Source organism: Megachile rotundata, chromosome 15 (genome assembly GCF_050947335.1).
Source record: "Megachile rotundata isolate GNS110a chromosome 15, iyMegRotu1, whole genome shotgun sequence".
Lineage (NCBI taxonomy): Eukaryota > Metazoa > Arthropoda > Insecta > Hymenoptera > Megachilidae > Megachile > Megachile rotundata.
The window spans coordinates 12,588,977-12,609,974 of NC_134997.1; the positions used below are offsets into that span (position 1 = coordinate 12,588,977).

The 20,998-nt window shown below is 35.5% G+C and overlaps 4 protein-coding genes across 8 annotated transcripts in view; 2 read left to right on the top strand and 2 right to left on the bottom strand.

Moving 5' to 3' along the window:
• The window catches only part of LOC100883777 (uncharacterized), a 31,212-nt gene extending 26,515 nt beyond the window's left edge, over positions 1 to 4,697 (bottom strand). Inside the window, exons 1-4 of one of the 4 annotated variants that reach the window (XM_076540699.1) lie at positions 4,572 to 4,697; positions 4,240 to 4,301; positions 3,676 to 3,889; positions 2,925 to 3,188 (exon numbers count right to left, since the gene is read on the bottom strand). In XM_076540699.1, the coding sequence (XP_076396814.1) occupies positions 2,925 to 3,186 (262 nt within the window). In that variant the 5' untranslated portion in view covers positions 3,187 to 3,188; positions 3,676 to 3,889; positions 4,240 to 4,301; positions 4,572 to 4,697. Of the gene's footprint in view, positions 1 to 2,924; positions 3,189 to 3,675; positions 3,890 to 4,239 lie in introns of all 4 variants that reach the window. The other 3 variants (XM_076540700.1, XM_076540701.1, XM_076540698.1) reach the window with 3 other exon arrangements.
• Positions 4,698 to 10,914: 6,217 nt separating this feature from the next.
• On the top strand, positions 10,915 to 12,172 carry Ho (heme oxygenase). Its single transcript, XM_003703598.3, has 3 exons — positions 10,915 to 11,070; positions 11,325 to 11,523; positions 11,643 to 12,172. The coding sequence occupies exons 1-3, from the start codon at positions 10,974 to 10,976 to the stop codon at positions 12,076 to 12,078; spliced, it is 732 nt and encodes a 243-aa protein (XP_003703646.2). The 5' UTR covers positions 10,915 to 10,973; the 3' UTR covers positions 12,079 to 12,172.
• A 243-nt stretch (positions 12,173 to 12,415) lies between these two features.
• Positions 12,416 to 14,638, bottom strand: DCP2 (decapping mRNA 2). Its single transcript, XM_003703445.3, has 5 exons — positions 14,432 to 14,638; positions 13,654 to 14,301; positions 13,350 to 13,494; positions 12,985 to 13,276; positions 12,416 to 12,909 (listed from the first exon to the last, which is right to left on the bottom strand). Exons 1-5 carry the CDS (start codon positions 14,473 to 14,475, stop codon positions 12,662 to 12,664), a joined length of 1,377 nt encoding a protein of 458 aa, XP_003703493.1. The 5' UTR covers positions 14,476 to 14,638; the 3' UTR covers positions 12,416 to 12,661.
• A 129-nt stretch (positions 14,639 to 14,767) lies between these two features.
• On the top strand, positions 14,768 to 20,868 carry Setx (probable helicase senataxin). 2 transcript variants are annotated; one of them, XM_012285894.2, is made up of 7 exons: positions 14,768 to 15,117; positions 15,276 to 15,389; positions 15,471 to 15,617; positions 15,687 to 15,888; positions 15,972 to 20,229; positions 20,301 to 20,511; positions 20,573 to 20,868. In XM_012285894.2, exons 1-7 carry the CDS (start codon positions 15,034 to 15,036, stop codon positions 20,708 to 20,710), a joined length of 5,154 nt encoding a protein of 1,717 aa, XP_012141284.2. In that variant the 5' UTR covers positions 14,768 to 15,033; the 3' UTR covers positions 20,711 to 20,868. The 2 variants fall into 2 exon arrangements, with proteins under 2 accessions (XP_012141284.2, XP_012141285.2); XM_012285895.2 differs by having other exon boundaries at positions 20,585 to 20,868.
• Positions 20,869 to 20,998: the final 130 nt, after the last annotated feature.

A 20,998-nucleotide genomic window follows, 5' to 3' on the forward strand; every position in this document is an offset into this window, starting at 1 on the left:
ATTTGTCAAAGACAGCTGTCCTTAATCTTTCTGCACTTCAAAAAAATCAGTTATAGAATTATCTTATGCATTGTCATAATAGTAGAAAAAGTAGAACGGAAAGTGTAGAACCGGCAGAAAGAGGAAGGAGAAATCAATACCAAAAGGTGTTCTTACTTCGTATACAGTTTCAAGATTACATGGTATTAAAATGTACGGTACGATAGAAGGGTCAGGTTCAAGAACGAACTATAATCGAGAAACGGGGTTTCACGACTCGAAGAGCAGAAGAGCGCGATGCACGAGAGAGCGATCACTGGCGAATGTCGTGATAAAATTAGATACGCTATATTCGGTTGAACGTGCATACAATGAAATTGTAACGGTCATGTTCACGAATTTCGACCCGATCTGCGGATTATTTCCTCGTTAGTTCCCTGTACCATAAGTAGGTAAACGCGATACGAATTTTGATTTCCTTTCGCCTTTCATATCCGATGTTCCGTTATCGGTTCCGCTTGAAAAACCTATACCCGGTAGCTTTATTTGAATCAAAAATTTCTTCCATACTTCACAGACTCAAAACGATATAACCCTTCCGGATATTACAGGCATCGAATAACTTCAACTTTCTCGATGCTCCCCACGTCCTCTCAATCATGATTCATACCGACAACTATGTCTTCCTATCTTGCCTATGTATGCGAGGATCACCTCTGTCTGTAAATACGCGCTTACACTACGCACCTTCATAAACGTTATTACATCAATCTTTTTCCAACCATTACCTTACCATGAATATTTATCTACGCGAATAACCTAACACTAATCACCACTTTGGTGAAAAAATTCTATGTCAGGTGGATTTATTTTTTAAGTCATTCGTCAGATGCATTTATTTTTTAAGTCATTCAGATGGACTTATTGAATATTTATCTACGACAATGTTAACCTAACTTGCCACTTATCACGATTTTACTGAAGAAATTCTATGTCAAATATTTCAGGTGTATTTATTTTTTAAGTAATTCATGAGATGTATTTATTTTTTAAGTAACTCATTAGATGTATTTATTTTTAAGTAATTCATCAGATGTATTTATTTTTTAAGTCATTCTTCAGATGTATTTATTTTTAAATAATTCATCAGATGTATTTATTTTTAAAGTAAATCATCAGATGTATTATTTTTTAAGTAACTCGTTAGATGTATTTATTTTTAAGTAAATCAGATGTATTTATTTTTTAAGTAATTCATCAGATGTATTTATTTTTAAGTAATTCATCAGATGTATTTATTTTTTAAGTAACTCGTTAGATGTATTATTTTTTAAGTAACGCGTTAGATGTATTTATTTTTAAGTAACTCGTTAGATGTATTTATTTTTAAGTAATTCATCAGATGTATTTATTTTTAAGTAAATCGTCAGATGTATTATTTTTTAAGTAACTCGTTAAGTATATATATTTTTTTCTTTTTCATACGTTTTATCTTTTACGAGCCTCTCTGTCAAACATACTTTAAGACAGTTCAACAATAATTTATCAAATTGATTCATTATAACTGACTACTACAGATACTGATACAGAAATACACTAAATATAAGACACAAGTTTTACCAAGAATTATGTAAAATGCTGCAGAGACCACCTTACATGTCTTCAAGTTGACTTGTACTCACATGAGTGTAGCTAAACATGCTCATATGTTTTCACGTTGTACGTTGCATGCGCCATGTCAGAAATAATTGCTAGATTATCGCATTTTAATTCGGAATAAGTATGCGAATGAATTCTCTTCTTTCCGCTCTGCCAAACCGTGATACGTGAGCGTGAGTCACGTGAAACTCACACGTTTACGCTCCTCGCATACAAAATTGACTCGGATCCATTACTCGAGCGAAACCAATATCCCCTAAAAGCCATGAAAGAAATTTCACCGCGACGCGTGCAACGAACCGATGATCGATAAGAGACGGAAACACTAATTCCGTAATTTCGCGATTAAAAATTGATTGTTCGGTTTATTCTGAGCCATCCCTAGCAACCCTTCGCCTGACTAGTGTTTCGCGTGCACGCGCTTCGTTCAATTTTAAGCAACCCCGTTCCCTTGGTTTCCTCGGTATGCCCGCGTATAAATATACACAAGCGTTGTTCATTCAACCCGAAACGTACAAAACGTACGAAACGGATGACGAAATAATATCGTCATTGTACCGTAGCGACAGTTTTCGCTAGATACCGTAGACGGATTATTGATCGGAGTTCTGGGGACTGCGGGGATGTGGCTGTAGGCCGGTCTAACATGCGCAAGCCGCACCGACTTACAGCTTTTTCCTTTTTCCACGCATTTATCTCCCTCCTGTTTCTTCGTTTGTGCTCAATTTTCTTCCCTCGCCCTTATTTCTTTAATTCGCCCAGCGAATTACGTAACCTGCACGTGCACGCGCCTCTGTACCTTCCCAAAGAGACAACCTCTTTCAAAAGGAACGAAAATTCGAAATGAAACACTAGCTTGCCCTGAGTAGCAGTAAGACATTTTAATTAATCTTCATAATCACTCAATGCTAACATGTCCTTATACTATTGTAACGTACTATATTATACATTAAACACTATTATATTTAACGAACTATAAACCTGCCAACAAATATCAAACGCAGGCAACAATATTCCCGTATGCATATCGGTTTCATCAAAGCGTAACACCGAATATTTTAAACAATCTCAATAAATCCTTGTTAAACGCTGATCCACACCGACTATCCGATTGAAAAATTACAGTGTTCCAAAACCCGTGTTTCTGTCCCCAATTAATGAATAAATGATCGAAACAACCGGTTACTCGCTAACGAGTTCAAACTCCGCCTAGCAACAAAGCAGCGAGATCGCCGGGTGAATTGATTCGATAAATCGCAAGAAGCAGAGAGAGACGAAGTACTTACCTTTTGCGAGGCGATTCAAAATGAGATCCGTGTGTTGCGCTGTATGAGGTTCTGGAAGCACGACGAGAAGGTAACAACCGCTCAGCGGTGACGGTGGTGGATGCTGCTGTTGAGAACCCGGTGGTACCGTCGTACCGCCGATTACCGGTGTAACCGGAGATGCATTTTGTTCAACGTTTGTCGGCGATGCGGTAGTTGTCTCCCCTCCCCCTCCACCCCCGCCCCCGCCTCCGCCCTCGCCGGTAGGGTCCGTAGTGCTCATGGCTGCGAAAATACAAGGAAAAGCTGTATTAACGTTTATGCACGAAATGTGAACGATCGATCATCGAATCTGCCGGAACGGTTTACAGTAGTTTGCACTATCGGTCACCGATCGCGCGTCTGACATATGACATCCCGCTCTACTAGCTTCCAATAACGTTGCGGTTTTGTTTATTTTAACTTACTGAACCGTTCCGTGCTAAATTTTTGCAGCGAGCTCGTCACGGGTCACGTAAGATTCATAACGTCAAAGGAACAGTTTGGATAAACGATTTTTCCAATAAAACCGAATTGTATTAAAAATCGTCGAATCGTTTACATCTTGCAGTGATTTTCGCGGGTACCGATCCTCGCACGATCTGATTAACCGACTTGCATATAAATTGTTGAAATGTGGATATAGAATGTGTGATGAATGTGTGAAAATATGTGGTAATGTTACGTAACGAATGAAATATCGAAGAGATTTTGCGAAGATTTGAAATCTTACCAAAGCAACGAACCTTCGAAGAAAATCTTCTATGAGAAAGTCACCGGGTTGTCTCACCGCGATTTCATGCGGACAATGTTGGCGTTGGGTATTGCGCAGGATTTGCACGTCCCTTTCTCCGAAAGGCGGTAGGGCTATATCCTACCGTCCAATTGCGCAGGACCCGGCCTCTCTGCACGGCCTTAGATCATTGATCCAAATTCTGGCTAGCCAACTAGAAAACAGGACGTAAAACGCTTATTCTCGGTTATCGATTTCGATACGACTAATCGCGCGCTTATGGATCGAAGCTAGAGGCTATAGATCAAAGACACCAGAGAGGAACGTCCTGCGATCTCTCGTAAAATGAAAATAAGAGAATAAAACTTGATCGCAAGGACGGTACGAACGGTCAAAGGTTCGAAATGAAAATAAGCGACGGCACCCCACTGTGCGTCGGCACTGCGGTCTACCCCCTAGTAACAACCCCCTCCTGCAGACCACCCGAATACGCATATACGATCGATAGGAAAATCCATACGCTCGAATTTTCACATTTTCGCGGGCTGTAAAGGTGTCTCTTACCTCTTCACGCGGTACGTTCACTCGCGGCTTCTATCCTATTTCGCGCTCCGGAAACTGTAATCCTTCAGAGAAAACTGTGTTGAGGAAAGTAAAGATCTAAACCGGCGATCGCTTCCCGTACGTGGCGGGCACGTACAGAGAAGAGAAAAGAGGAAGCAAAGCAAGCACCGAAAAAAATGACAGCGACGGGAGACCGTGTCGGGTACAGTGACAGCAAAGATCCGAATGAGTAATTTGGAGAGGCACTGAATGAACGCGGCTCGAACAAACGTGTCTGTTAGACGAACGACCACGGTGTCCCGTGTCGTAACTAGTTTCTTTTCTTCTCTTACAATTAGAATGGCTTTTCTCCCTAATGTTACGACGGCAACACTCGACTCGGCAGCAACACTCGCGTTGCGGGCTGCCGGCTCTCTGACCAACTTTGCGATATCCTGCGTCGCTGCCACGCAAGCCACCCCTTCTCTTATCTACTTCCACTATCCCCACTAGCGATGCGCGCCGACTCGATTTTACTTGCACTCGCGCACTTTAAACTCTTTCCTACCACCGCACCGTTTCGTCGATCTGCCATCTATACGCGCGCACGCGCCTATACACTCGCGTGTCACTATACGTAGCGGTGCACCTGCTACACCGATGAGAACGTACACTTTACTGAAAGTGTGGTTTTTTTTTTCAAATTTTTGGGTCTTCGGATTTTGGGTATGGAGATAATGGATGTGAGAATTGAGGGATTTGGGGGTTTTTAATTTTGGGGGGTTTGTGGGAGTTTGAGGATTTATGGGAAAGGGAATTTGGGAATTTGGGAAGTTGAGAAATTAGGGGTTGGGGATTTAGGGGTTGGGGAATTAGGGATTGGGGAATTAGGGATTGGGGAATTAGGGATTGGGGAATTAGGGATTGGGGATTTAGGGATTGGGGAATTAGGGATTGAGGAATTAGGGATTGGGGATTTAGGAAATTGGGGAATTAGGAATTCGGGAAATAGGAAATTGGGAAATTAGGCAATTTGGGAATTAGGAAATTTGGGAATTAGGAAATTTGGGAATTAGGAAATTTGGGAATTAGGAAATTTGGAAATTAGGAAATTTGGGAATTAGGAAATTTGGGAATTAGAAAATTTGGGAATTAGGAAATTGGGAAATTAGGCAATTTGGGAATTAGGAAATTTGGGAATTAGGAAATTTGGGAATTAGGAAATTTGGGAATTAGGAAATTTGGGAATTAGGAAATTAAGGAATTAGGAATTGGTGAATTAGGAAATAAGGAAATTAGAAAATTTGGGAATTAGGAAATTCGGGAATTAGAAATTGGGGAATTAGGAATTGGGGAATTAGCGATTGGGGATTTAGGGATTGAGGAATTAGAAAACTGGTGAATTAGGAAATTAAGGATTTAGGGATTAGGGCATTAGGAATTGGGGAAATAGGAAATTGGGAAATTAGGAAATTAAGGAATTAGGAATTGGTGAATTAGGAAATTGGGGATTTAGGGATTGGAGAATTAGGAAATTGGGGAATTAGGAAATTGAGGACTTAGGAATTCGGGAATTAGGAATTCGGGAAATAGGAAATTGGGAAATTGGGAAATTAGGAAATTTGGGAATTAGGAAATTAAGGAATTAGGAATTGGTGAATTAGGAAATTGGGGAATTAGGAAATAAGGAAATTAGAAAATTTGGGAATTAGGAAATTCAGGAATTAGAAATTGGGGAATTAGGAATTGGTGAATTAGGAAATTGGGGTATTAGGAAATAAGGAAATTAGAAAATATGGGAATTAGGAAATTTGGGAATTAGAAATTGGAGAATTAGAAAATTAGGAACTTTGGAATTGGGGAATTAAGCATTGGGGACTTAGGAATTGGGGAATTAAGCATTGTAGAATTATAAATTATGAGTTCGACTCCAATAAACTTGCATCTATGCAATCAAAATTAAAAATTCTCCTCCCAAAGAACCCAAATTCCCACCCCCAAAAATTGTTACCTACAAACATCACCAAAGTCAACATTCCCAAATAAATATAGTCAGATATAAATATAGGGGAGGGGGTAAAGTAGGTGTACATTGCATCGAAGTGTACATCGAGTAGCACCATACACGTACAGAAGCGTAATCAGATGAGAGCGTGCGCGTGCGCTCGGTCACATCGCCGCGTCATCGAAAAGTCGCAACGTAGATCCCATTTACCTCCACACGCGCTTCTTCGACAACGCGTAAAGCGTTGTGCACGTACGTGAGAAGGTGCATACGCGTGTACTTGTACATATATAGATGCGACTGACTGACTGACTAACACGGACAGCAAGCCGGCCGGTACGACGTCAGAAAACGCCGGTTAGGTATCGGAAAAAAGGACTTGCACCGGAAACGAGGGAAAACGAGAATCGAGACACGACAATAGTCGCTCTGCGGTATACGGGTGCAGCAGACATTTAGGAGAAAATGTTACGAGGTGAAATAATGACCGACTGAAGAGCACGCGATCTATGACACATGCCGGCCGGCTGATCTCAAATTAAACGATCTCACTAAATTCTTCCCTGATAATACTTAACACCCTTGTGGATCCTAATCGTTGCTTTCAAGAAAAGCTTCCTTGCAGGAAAATCGATGGAAAAGAAAAGACAATGGCCTCGAGAATTATCGGCACTTAACAAACGTATACTCATCCTAGTATTGGCACGGGCATAGAATATTAAATAAACCGAAGGATGTTCGTAATTTAATTTCCTTTCGAAATGGACTTTCTTACAATCCGTATAAATAAACTGATAAAAATTTTATTTCACCGTGAATTGTAAAGGAGCGATGTATTTTATAGTTCACGCTGATGGGGGTACAAACAGGGTACAATGCACCGATGAGTGCTCGTCATATAAATTTGTCGCAATGCGGAAGGTAAGAATCTGTTCTCGCGATTCCGCGCGTTCGATTTAGCCGAGATAATTCCGTCCTCCTAATCTTTTTAATCTTTCCACTAATTTATTCGACGACGTAAAATCGTCGATCGAAAAATTCGTCAAACATTCAGACATTCTTGAGTTAGATGTTTGTTTTCGTTTTAACGCATTCGAAATGGAAGAAGGAAAAACGTAGAAACGATCGTGCCGTCGCGTCGGTCGGGATCAATAAACTCTTCCGTGATACAGGATTTTCTGATACTTCCGTCTGCTGCAACTTTTACAATTTAAAAATCTACATTAAACGTTTAACGAAAGAATGAAGTCTGAAGTTCTCACGCGTAAAAAGGATCTCGAAAAATAATGAATTTAGAGATGTTACGTCGCAAGGCTTAAAGCCATACCTAAAAGCTGAGTCTCATAAATTCCGGATTAACTCTTTATGTACACTTTAATTTATACTGTTCTTTTAAAATTATCATGTAAGGTAAAGTCGATTTATCGATTCGTCAATTTTTCGATTACCGCATTGCATCGCAAGATCCAGTCCTGTAGCTACGGCATCCCCTTTAGAATTTTTCAAAAGTGCCCCACGTTTCGTGAATATTGCACGTCCAACTTTTCCAATCCCCTTCGATACCCTCCTGAAACTTTTAGCAGTCTCCCCCCTCGTGGATCACCTTGATTCGATAAATTTTCTGGGGGTGCACGATTTTTGAGGAAAGGGGGTTGCAAAAATGTTACGTAATTTTTTGGAGGAAGATTAGTGTATCAGTTTTATTAGCCTCCCCTTTGTGGATCAACTTGATTCGATAAATTTTTGGGGGGTGCACGATTTTTGAGGAAAGGGGGTTGAAAAAAATGTTAGTTAATTTTTGGGAGGAAGATAAGTTTGTATCAGTAGTCTTATTGACAGTCTTCCTCTTTGTGGATCACTTTGATTCCATAAATTTTTAGAGGGAGCACAATTTTTTGGGAAAACGGGGTTGAAAAAAAATATTAATTAATTTTCAGGAGGAAGATTATTGTATCAACAGTCTTCTCCTTCGTGGATCACCTTGATTCCATAAATTTTTAGAGGAAGCACAATTTTTGGGGAAAACGGGGTTGAAAAAAAATATTAATTAATTTTCAGGAGGAAGATTATTGTATCAACAGTCTTCTCCTTCGTGGATCACCTTGATTCCATAAATTTTTGGGGAGCACAATTTGTAGGGAAAACGGTCTTGAAAAAAAATGTTAATTACATAATTTTTGAGAGCAAGATAACTTTATATCAGCAGCCCTATTAGCTTCCCCCTCGTGGATCGCCTTGGTTCGATAAATTTTCAAGAAAGCACGATTTTTGGGGAAAACGGAGTTAAGAAAAAATGTTAGTTAATTTTTGGGAGGAAGATAAGATTGTACCGTTGATACTTTCACGTATTCTGGTATTTTAAATGCATCGGGGTACAAGGTGGAATTTTCACGGTACTGGCCATAGTGCGCGGCGCTAGTATTGACCGGTGCCCCTTACTAACCGTGTCGAGAATATCAGAAACCAAAATATATCTCGATTCTGATACTACCTGTTTCTCGTCATCGTAATGACAATCCGATGTGCCTGTGACGTGGGGAAATGTGTGCACGCGAGACGTCGCGTCGCGCCGCTGCGACGCATGACGTTTTGCTGCACCGTGCACGTGTTTAGTGTCAGTGAACCTTCGAATTTTTATTAAATACGATCAAAATATTCTCTACGTGTTCAGAAAAATTCGCAGCATAGAAGCGAAATTCTCGAGAACGAAAATTCTCAAGTCCGAGTGAGTACATATGTACTGTAATTCTTAACGATTCATCTTAGCTCTGCATTCGTCTTGAAACTGTTCCACTTCACTGGCACGAGAAAAGTACTCGTACTTTTTGCAATGTAACTACATATATGTTTAATGAAATTTATACATAACTCTTTTATACATATTATGAAAGAATAATATTAACAAGATTAATAGAAAGCTTAATAGCGTTCGTTGTTATGAAAAAGCAGAAGCAGTGGAAGATTGAATAGCATTCATTACGAAGAATTAATTGCATCCGTTTAATTAAATGCAAAATCCGTAATATGCCTCGTGTCACATATTTAACGATACTTTTCAGTGTAAGGCCCGTGGCCTCCTTTTGCAGATTTCAAATTCCTCATCCGCGATAAAGCAGCTTCGACCGCGCTTCTTTTAACGTCTGAACGAGCGTTAACCAATTGTTCGGCCGCCTACTTTCTCCGGCCAATTTAAATTTAATCGAAACGCTCATTGCATTCTACCTCGATCGCAAAATTATGTACGAAATGATTTATCATGAACGAGCTTAAACTTGATTTATTGTAAACCGTTCTGATGCTTCTGTTGGTGTTTATTTTTGATGTTATGTAGACAAATCTTATGGTACCACATGAAATATATATATTAAGGAAAGTATGTGGGCCAAAAAGACGAAGTTTATCGAAAACGGCAGGGTTGGGCGTTTACGAGGCGCCACGACGACGGCATCTCATCGATCTGACTAGCCGAATACCGCAGCCACTTACAATATACACAGACTGTGTATAGCCGTGTCATAGAAAATCCACGTATCCGCAGAGAGAGCCAACCACTGCAAACAGCATACACGTCCTTAGCTCGTATATCTTCCTAGTACTTTTAATCACACGTGCGTTTTTGTAGCCAATATAGAAATACGTGCCATGCCAAATTATTTCCTGCGGAATCTTTTCTTTTGTCTTCATTGATCATTTCAGATACCAGCATTGATTCGGTAAATTAAATCCATAGCAATGTAAAAATAAAAATAAAATAGGAAATATATCTCTTTGGTAGTAAAATAAATTGTTGGGAAAATTAATTAATTTTATAAGGAACTTTGTATTGGGATTCACTTATACTCCCTCGTCAACCTTTGAGACAGTTCGCACGTGAGACTCGACGGATACAGTCGGGTACTCGTGATGACGGTAAACGATAGTGAAGACCGATAATTACGTCCTAATTTTTTACCCCAACGAAGTATCGAGTTGACATAAATCAATAACCGAACATCTCTTTTTCGTTTTACGTTTCGGGAGTCTTTAGAACCCTTTACCATTTCCCTGGTAACTGCCATACCTACTGGGACCGATCAGAGAAATACATCACTTTTGAGAGGAATTAAAATTTAAAAAAAATCGGCATGTGTTATCAATCAAATTTTGCTAATAAATTTTTTGTTAAGGATGTCAATATTTTTTCCGGGGAAAAGAAAAATTTTTGTCGTTCCCTATATCATCGACTAGGTGATTGCAAATTTTTCTAAACACTTAATCCACGTCTTTGGACCCACGAAATATATTACAAATAGCGTAAAAATCAATATTAATAAATATTTAATGAATACATAGCATATTAATCAATAAAATCAATATTAATTGGGGGTTCACAAAAATCGAACTTGTAGCGCCATCTCTCCGGCGAACAGGGTGAACTACACGCTTTTGAAACTGCGCTTTAATTAGTTCTAATTTTCTGCACTAGGGGGCGCTTTAGTGGCGCCATCTCTCCGGCGAACGGGGTGAACTACACGCTTTTGAAACAGCGCTTTAATTAGTTCTAATTTTCTATACCAGATGGCGCTTGTGGCGCGTGCAAGCGCCCCCTAGTGTCGAAAATAGGAACTAATTAAAGCGCAGTTTCAAAAGTGTGTAGTTCACCCCGTTCGCCGGAGAGATGGCGCCACTGGCTCCATTTTCGAGTTGCCCTATATATCGATATGTCTATATCGATACTATATCGATTTATGCGTCGAGATACCGCTCCAAAATGCCGAGCGAAGATACATTTTGTAAACAAATGCGAAAAGCGACAAGAGAGATTCATAGAATCAGTGACTCTTTAGTGAATGCAAAATTAGCAGTTGGTAAGAAAAATGTGTATGAGTTTGATCTCTCTAGCTTTCCTTATAATTTCATAACTTATAGGTTAATATTGAGACTTATGTTACTCTCAATTTTTTATCTTTACGTCATATTTCATTTAAGGAAGTATCTATCTTGTGAACAAGTATTTATCTTACTACATAATGTACACGATGAATCTTTTACACTTTTCATGAGACCAAATAGTGTAATTTTATAAGAATGATGTGTTAACATTAACACTGGTCTTGAACAGGTCTTTTTGATGATTCCGTGTGGGCAGATGGCCTGCTGATTTTTTATGAAATATTTCGATATTTGGAATCCGCTATGATTAGATGGAAGCATACCAATGTAGGATTATTTTTAATCGATGACCTATCTCGCACAAAAGCTTTTGAGAGTGATCTTGATTATTATTTAGGAAAAGATTGGAGAAAAGATTATACCCCTAGGTATGTTTCATGCATTGATATTTGTGTATAGATAGTTGTGAATATATTTGCTAGTAAATAGCCTATGAAATATAAAAGATACAGACATCTGAAAGTTGCTACTTGTTTATAAACTTTAGGGAGAGTGTTGCTAAATATCTGATGCACTTGCAACAAATAGAAAATGAGGACCCAACATTACTAATAGCATACATTTATCATCTGTATATGGGACTTCTGAGTGGTGGAATCATTTTACGTAAAAAAAGGCACCTTATGCAAAAGATTTTCCCACGAAAAGAATCTAAGACAGATGGTAATAATGTAACAGACTTTCCAAATAGTAATATATATGAACTAAAGCAACGCATGCGGGATACAATGAATAAAATTGCAGAAACCTTAGATGAAGATATGAAAAATAAACTTCTTGAAGAAAGTAAACAGGTCTTTGTTTTAAATAATGAAATTATTAAGAGTGTGAGAGGTGTAGGTAATTCTTTGTTAAAGAAAGCAATGTATTTTATTATTGCTGTTATGTTGATTCTTTTTGTTTATCTTATTATTTTCAAGTAATATACTAGATTTTTTACATCTGTTACCTAAAATAATATACATAAGTTCAGTAATTATACTATTTAGAAAATAAATTTCTATTTTACAACAAATAGATCAGGGTTTTAAACATTTTATGTACATATGATGCCATTAAAAGTTCAATTCGTTATGTTAAATATAGGTGCTTGTAAAATTAAGAGATGTATAAATTGTATGTTCCAATACTTTTTCATGTTAAAAACGGTTTTTTATAGCCATTTTTTGTAGCATATTTTGTAAATATAGAAACTGTTTAGTCCTTGTATATTCGGGATATGTGATAATAGTAATAATATAATAAATGAAAAAAAAAGAATGCATATTAATATTATTATTGTACCAGATAAAATCAGTTAAAAACAAAGTACAGTTCAATGAGAGACTATTGAGATCGCATGTAAATATTTAAAATTATATTTAATTCTAAATTTCCGTACGCGACACTTCACAAATGTATATATTATACAGAGATTTAGTACAGCTATGAGTATGAACTCATTGAGTATTACACTGTTCCTTCCCACGTTTCCACGTCCCTACTACGAATCATTTAAATAAAATTTTATAAACAATTAAGTATTGCCTGTTTATCAAACTTAAAATGTGCCCAAATCATTGAACAAAATTCCGTAGAACGGTGATTACATTCATCGGGAAGAAAATGCGACATCTTATGGTTCATTATCATCAATGGAGAAGGTATTGTTTTCAAATCTGCTTTGTTGAATTGTATTGTTGCTTTGTTAAACAACAAAGATTTTATATTTCCTTTTGAAAATTCTGTACTTTGAAGTTCATCCGATGATTGATCTAAGAAAAAAGTACAATACAATAAATATATTATGTTTGAAAAGAAAAGAATAATTATATTTTAAAATGTTCAACCTTTCACTTCCTTAGCCAAAGCTTGAGCTTTATAGCTAAAATCGTTGCATTTCACTGACTGAATAGCAGGATCCATTAAAAATGTGCAAGGTTGTTGACCTCGTGGACTATCCGTTAATTGTTTAGCAAGAACAGCTGATGGTTCATCTTCATTTTGTTCACCAAATAAATTACGTTTAATTGCTGCTTTTGATACGATATTTTTATTATCGTATGTACCGCGACGATTTCGCGCAGGTGATGTGTTAGATTGTCGAAAGTTTTTAACATCTTTAAAACTTGTAATATCATTCTGGATACAAATGCATAAATACTCATTAATGATATGTGTAAATATAATACCTCCAATAGTAAATTTTAAGTACCTGAACAGAATGAGAAAGTAATTGCTGTTGCCTCTTGTTCTTTGAGACAGTTTCAACATCTCCAAGAGATCTATGCCTGTGTCTTCTCACAGTGTTTACATTTTTCTCTCGCAAATGCTTTTCTTGTATCCAACGTCTCATTCTCCTACATAAAAACCATTGCATTTTAACGCTTGTTTCATTAATTTTTTTTCCATCTATTCAAACATTCTTTTATTCTTTTCAATTCTGTATCATCATGTATCTAATATAAGTGCTACAAACAAATTTGAGAACAAGCACATTAAAAGAAACTACATTTTACCTCACAAAGGGAATAACCATAAAAAATGCATTAGGACCAACTCCTGTCTTTACTTTTGGTGTCATGTCTTTCTTATTATTGGGTAAGTCAGCTAAAGAAAACCACTCTACATTTTTTATTTCTTTCCTTGTTTTTGGTTGAAACTTTGTATCTTTCTGAACACCACATATTATATATAATCTCACTAATTGTTCATTTATCACTGACTCTATATATTCATTTTCATCTATTAAATTTGAAATGTCAAAACCAGTTTCTTCTAAAACTTCTCGAACAGCACAATGAGATGGATCTTCATCCTCGTTGACTTTACCTTTGGGAAAGCTCCAACTACTCTTTGCCCAATAACTTTGAACTAATAATACTTTTGTTAAATCTTCATTTAATACAATTGCTCCAAATGTTGGAACATTCTGTTTATATTCTCGCCATTGCTCAAGAATATTATCTATGTTAGCTACATGTGGTTTTAAAAATGGTATATGATAAAAAATGTGTGTGGCAAATTCTCTCATGCTACATGGTCGTAACTTTGGATTTTCATCAGTACAATAAAAGTCCAAATAAAACCAGTGAGCTAATTCAATTTGAAAACATATCCTGACTAAATCTTTTCTTTCTTCTTCGGGCACGTTGATAATAAATCGACTGAAAACATTAGAAAGACGCTCCGTATAAAAAAAGGTTCGCAGTATCTCAAAATTAATGTTTGTAACATCAAACGCATAAACATCAATAACAAATACACGTTTTCAAAAAATAATTAATAAGAGCTAACCTGCTTAAATCATCTAGAATATCGGATGGTATCGTATGCTCCATCACTTCAACAATAAATCAAATAATTTAGCTATTTATTACACGCCACCACGACCTTTATAATATAATTTTTTATCAGATAACCCTGTGGTTATCAAGTAAATACCCAAACATTATGTGTAATATGTTATTGCATACAAAACAGTCAACTCCAACTTGTCTAGTTATTATACTAATGTCATTTGGTCTTTTTTTTTTAACTCTTGCCATCTGACGTTTGTTACAATTCAACGAGGTATTCCCCTAGATTACGAATGATCATGAATTTGGTCAAAAGTGATGAACATAGCTAATACGTAATTTTGATCTTGTATGGCGGTAAATGTTAATGTATTTATGTGTTCGATTTAATACAGAAATAAATGTACTCGTCTGAAAGATACAAAAATGAGTTTGTTTCAAAACAACACTGTTTAACGATATGTTGATTAACTGTCATTAAGATTTGTGCGCATTAAAAACTAATGAAAGGAATTTCGGCAAAATGTTTTGGAGCTAACAAACAGGTTAACGAAAACGCAGTGTATCTGCAAACAGACTAATTGTTTTCAAACAAAGAAGATGGAATCAAATAATATTTGTCAGTTTATATTAGAGCGTGTTAATAATCCGGCTACAGTTCTTCTTGATAAACCAGGACACACAGTACGTACATAATACTTCTTATCAAATCACTGATAATACTTTATTAATAAAAATAGTAATAGACTAAATGGTTCCGCTTTCAATTCTTGTAAAGTTGCATTATAAATAAGTGTAGTTAATTCATGTATATAAACCTGTTTTATATTACTTTGTTTTAGTACACTTGTGGCAGAGCCAAAGATAATCAAATAGTATGTCTTAGTTTGACAGTGTCTCGACATCATTGTATTTTTTTCCATGGCAAAAATGAATTATATGTTACGGATTTAAAGGTATGTTTGTGTTAAAAGCTACAGTAAAAATTAATATGAAATAAAAATACTTTTATTACTGAGTAACCTTTTCATTTTTAGAGTTCTAATGGTTTGTTCATAAATGGAATTGCACAAACACCATTTCAAACAACTAAATTACAATTAAATGATGTTATTGGTATTGGTTGTCCAGATGTTGCTGTTACAGACAATTCTATGTTTGCATACAAATTACGCATGGTCAATGTAAGATGTTATTTCAATACATTGGATACTAATTATTTCCTACCTACTTAATAAATTTCTATATTCTAGACACCACAAACATCTGAAAACAACCATAATAACACTCCCGTTTTAGAAACCATATCAGATTTTGCAAATACAGCTACTACAAAGACTGATGCTGTAATTAAACGTAAAAGGGATGAAAAAAACCATGACACAAAAGTTTTACCAAATAAAATCCCGAAATTGGAAAATGAAGTTTCTATTTTAGAAAAGAACTCTTTTAAAGGTAATTTCATTTTTATTTGTATTATTTGATATAGTAATAAATATGACTTAACTTGTCATACATAAATATTGTTCAAATTTTAGATAAGTGTAAAATAAGCGATGAAAATGATATTGAAGTAATTCATGTTTCATTAAATAACAGTACAGTAGATAAGAATAGCAGTCATCATGAGTCTTTAAAAAATAATGCATCAAATGATACACCAAATGTAAGTAAGCAAAATACAAAAGAGGTTGAATCATCCTCACATTGTGAGATGGAAAGCAATATGCAAGAAAAAGAGAATTCCGTTGCTATGTGTAAAGATAAGAAACAATTACATAAAAATGTACAGAATGCAGAAAATAATCATGTTCCTAGTACACACTTTAAAAGTGTTACAAAAGAAAATGACGAAAACGTTCAAACTAATTTGAAAGATGCGAATTCTAATGCGAATCAAACGTCCAAACAATGCAACAAAGCAAGTAATAATACAAACGAAAGCAAAACATCAGATAAGATTGAAAGTACAAATAGACTTAGTACTCAAAATAACGAATTTAAGAGTCCAACCACACTACCTCCAAATTTTATAACTAACGGAGATACTATAATTAAATTAGAAGATGAATTACAATTAACAGATACTGATGAAGAAGTTTATAATACTTTGTATCAAAATCAACTTCCAGCTGTATCTCCAATAAAACTGAAAAAGGTACAGCAAGAACCAAAAACACAATTTTCAGAAGTTGATGTTGTCAACTTAAGTGATAGCGAGGATGATATTTTTCCATGTTCCCAATTGTTTGATCTTAAATTTGGTATGAATACCTCAGTCAAAGATGAAGTTAAAGAAGAACCTACAGAAATAGAGAATGAAAGATTCAGTATTCTTGATGATGCAGAGTTAGTTATCTCATTAACAGATAGCGAAGATGAAGATAGTAATTGGTTACATAAATTATCTAGAAGTCAATTGCTCAATGAAGAAGATGAAATAGATCTAATAACTAAAGATCCTGATGTAAAGAAAGAAGATATGGATATAGAAATTATTGATAATTCAAACGAAATTGTAACAAACATTGTAACAGAACAAGAAACGGAATTAGAAAAATCTATAGACAAAGAAAAAGATACATCATTACAAGATACAGATAATGTACTTAAAATGCATGTACCAGATTTTACTGCAGAAAAAATGGATATTGACGTTGAAGATTTCAATAAAGAAACAGTAGAATCTTCAACTAGTACCGCAGAGACTAGTAGGAAAGAAGTTGCCGAATCTGCGAACAATCAGAATTTGCATCTAACTGAGAAAGAAACAGAAAGTCGTACAAATGCCTCGGGTCCCAGTGCAACAAAAATTACGCCTTTAAAAAGACAAAAGTCGCTTGAAAAGAAGGTGCCTCAAATTGAGCCACCTCATTTACCTACTGGTAGACGAAGCAGTAGTTCTAACACGCTGTTGGAAATTCCTGCAAAACCTATGAAACAAAAGTTGAGTGCTAAAGAGAAAAAAGAACAACAAGAAAAATTAAAGATAGAAGAACATTTGCGCATGAAAGAGGAAAAGAATCGTAAAATAATTCATAAATGGGCCAATTGTCTACCACCTACTAAAAAGAAAGCAAGTACTGCTACCAAAAAAGAAAATATAATAAGTACTCTTAGTAAAGAAGAAAAGAAAGCATTAGCAGATTCCAGAAAAATGAAACTAAAAAAGATTGCTATGGAGGAAAAGCGATCGTCGTTGGATGATAATCAAGATAAAAGACGTGTTGTTTCAAAACCAAAAGCTAAAGTAACAATGAAGTCACGAACTGACTTTTTGGTCGCAGAAACAATTTCTGCGTCTAAAGTAGAAGAAACAATAGAAAAACCTAAGACTTCAAGTTCAAAGACGAGTAAATCTTCAAAAAGTAAAAGTATTCCTAAAGAAATATCAACCCAGTTTCAACGTTCATTGACGATCAATGACATAGGTAGAATACCAAAAAAAAGTAGTGCAACTAAAGCAAAAGCAAATAATGCACCACAAGCAATACCACCAGAAGTTCAATTGGGAAACGACATAGAAATAATATTAGATACGAATCGAAAAGAAATAGAGTCAAGCGAGAAGCCAAGATCAGAGTCTACATCAGTACAAAAGGAATCTAATTTGGTTCGTAAGTCATGCATGAGAACATCACCTAAAAAACAAAAGAAACGAGTATCTTTTTCTGCAAACTTGAAGAGTGTACATGTATATCAAATAGATCAATCAAATGTTTTGAAAAAATTGGTAGGTAAAGATGCGCCTATACCCATTGAAAAAGTTTCAGTAAAAAAACCAACAGGCTCAACAGAATTTAATGCAAAATTAAATGAATTTTTATCCCGTATCTTCACATGGAATCCAATTTGGCTGGAGGAACAGCAGTATTTAAGTATTCCTGCGCCTGTTGTGAGAAACGAAGAGATTCATGTAATGTTGACGCATTATAAATCATACGATGACTACTATAATATTCTTGCACCGCTTCTGCTACTCGAAACGTGGCATTCGATAACTAAAGAATTTCAGAATATGGAACAGAATTATAGGCGACCGACATTAATGTGTTCTGTAGTTGAAAACTCCGTTCAAAGAAATGTTGTTTCAACAAATGTAGTTATGACAACTCTGATGCTAGAAGTGTTAGCTTCGAAAGACGATATACATAAACAAACTCAACCAGTTTTTGGGGATTTAGTATTTTTTGAATACGTTAAAAATCACGAGAAGGGACAAACGTTTCATAAAATATTTGCATACGTTACAAATGTACATGAAACAGTATTAACTCCCATGACTCGTTACAATAAGGATCTAAGGAATTATGTAAAAAACCCTCATTCGTTATTAACGTATACTATGAAGACAAAGCCGCTTGATAACAATATTCCAGTAAACCGAGTTCAACGATTAAGAACTGTAACTTATTTACGTCCTAGTTTAAGATTGGTACAAGCTTTACAGCATTTACCAAATTCGCCATTAGGTGATTTAATTTTAAATCCAAAAGTCGAGATGTATCAGCTACCAAACGTATCTGAGAAAGAGGCATTAATTACTGGAGATAAGTTAAATAAAAAACAGTGTGAAGCCGTTTACAAAGTAACTGAGGCCGTGGTACAAAAAGTTGCAAAGTTATGTTTCATTCAAGGACCACCAGGCACTGGCAAATCAAAAGTTATTGTAAATATTGTCACCCAGATATTATATGGAAACAATAGATATGTAAATAACAAAAGTTCATTGAGGATCTTAGTCTGCGCACCATCAAATGCTGCTATCGACGAAATTGTCCTGAGACTGTTAGAAATCAGATCCAATATAAAGAACAAAGGAAAAATGAAACCCTTTAAAATGGTTCGTATTGGCCGAGCAGAAATGATGCACGCAACTGTAAAGAATATTTCTGTTACTGAACTCGCAAAACGAGACATTGAAAAAAATATGACTTGTTCAAGTAGTATTACACCTGACAGTGTCGAAAATGAAAAACTACATCTTGAATCTAAAATGAATGCTCTGAAGAGTCAGCTTTCAACGTCTAATACCATATCTGAAGATTACAGGCAATACATTAAAATGAAACTCGGTGATATGGTTGTGAAATATGAATTATTGAAAAACTGTAGACCACTGAATAATAAGAACGAACGAGAATACATCAGATTACAGCGAGCTGCCGAAAATAGAATTCTTGAACATGCAGATATTATAACATGCACTCTTTCTTCATGTTATACTAATCAAATGGAATCTATCTTTGGTAGCAATAAAAAGAAAATATCCGTATGTATTGTCGACGAAGCTACTCAGAGTTGCGAGGCGGAAACTCTAATACCATTAATGCTAGGTGTAAATATATTGGTTCTAGTTGGTGATCCAAATCAATTACCTGCAACTGTATTAAGTCCGCAAGCAAAGAAATGTGGTCTAGATCAGTCTATATTTTCACGAGTTCAAAATGCTTTTGACTTCCAGCCAAACAATCCAATAATAATGTTAGATACACAGTATCGAATGCAACATGGTATTTCCTACTGGCCAAATAAATTCTTCTACGGTGGAGTTTTAAAAAGTGCAGTAGAAGTAAATCATAAATTTCCATTTTATCCATATCGAATTTTGAACCTTAACACGTATCAAAATGATGACAATTTTTCAAACAATGATGAAGCAAAATTTGTTGCTAATATGATTTTCTCAATGTTAACGTTTTCCAACTTAGACAGTTGGGAATCATGTATTTCGTATGGTATTCTTACACCATATAATAATCAGAAGTCTGTGATTATTGAAAAGATTAATGAAAAGTAAGTTGGAATGTTTGATTTCATTCTTGTACAGTAGTTATTGATATTGGAATTAATTTTGATGATTGTAGGGTATCTTCACTCCCAGAAAATATTAAAAGAAAAGTGAAGTTTGATGTAAATACGGTTGACGGTTTCCAAGGACAAGAGCGTGATGTGATAATTATGTCCTGCGTACGAAGCGAGAGGATTGGCTTTTTATCGGACCGACAAAGACTTTGCGTTGCTCTTACGAGAGCAAAACACAGTTTGATAATATGTGGAAACTTTAATGTCTTTATGGTAAGTGAGAATAACAAGAAAACAAAACGTGTGTGCTAATAAAAAATACTTCTATACAAAGGTTCAATTGCAGAGAGACTTAATGTGGAACTCGTTATTATTGGATGCCAAATCACGCAAGGTATATTTCAATGTTAATGCTAATTCAGGACCTCATGAAATAAAACCTTACATTATTAGGGGCAAAACAAAAAAATGATTGTTTGCACATTCATTGTTAATATCATTATTGTATATTTGTACATCGTAAATTATCATCCTCGTTCTCGTGTGGTTCAAATATGTACATGTATTGTAAATTTTCATTCATTTTTCTATATTTGTTTTATAAATAATAAATTTTTTAAAATAATAGTATTTTGGATGGAAAACGAGAAAAGTACCTATTTCAAGTTTATAGTAGTTTTCACTATGATTTGAAATTTAAGTTCGATATTTATTAAAATTTTTATTTAAAGTATTCTGCATAAGTTATGATGTTAAATGA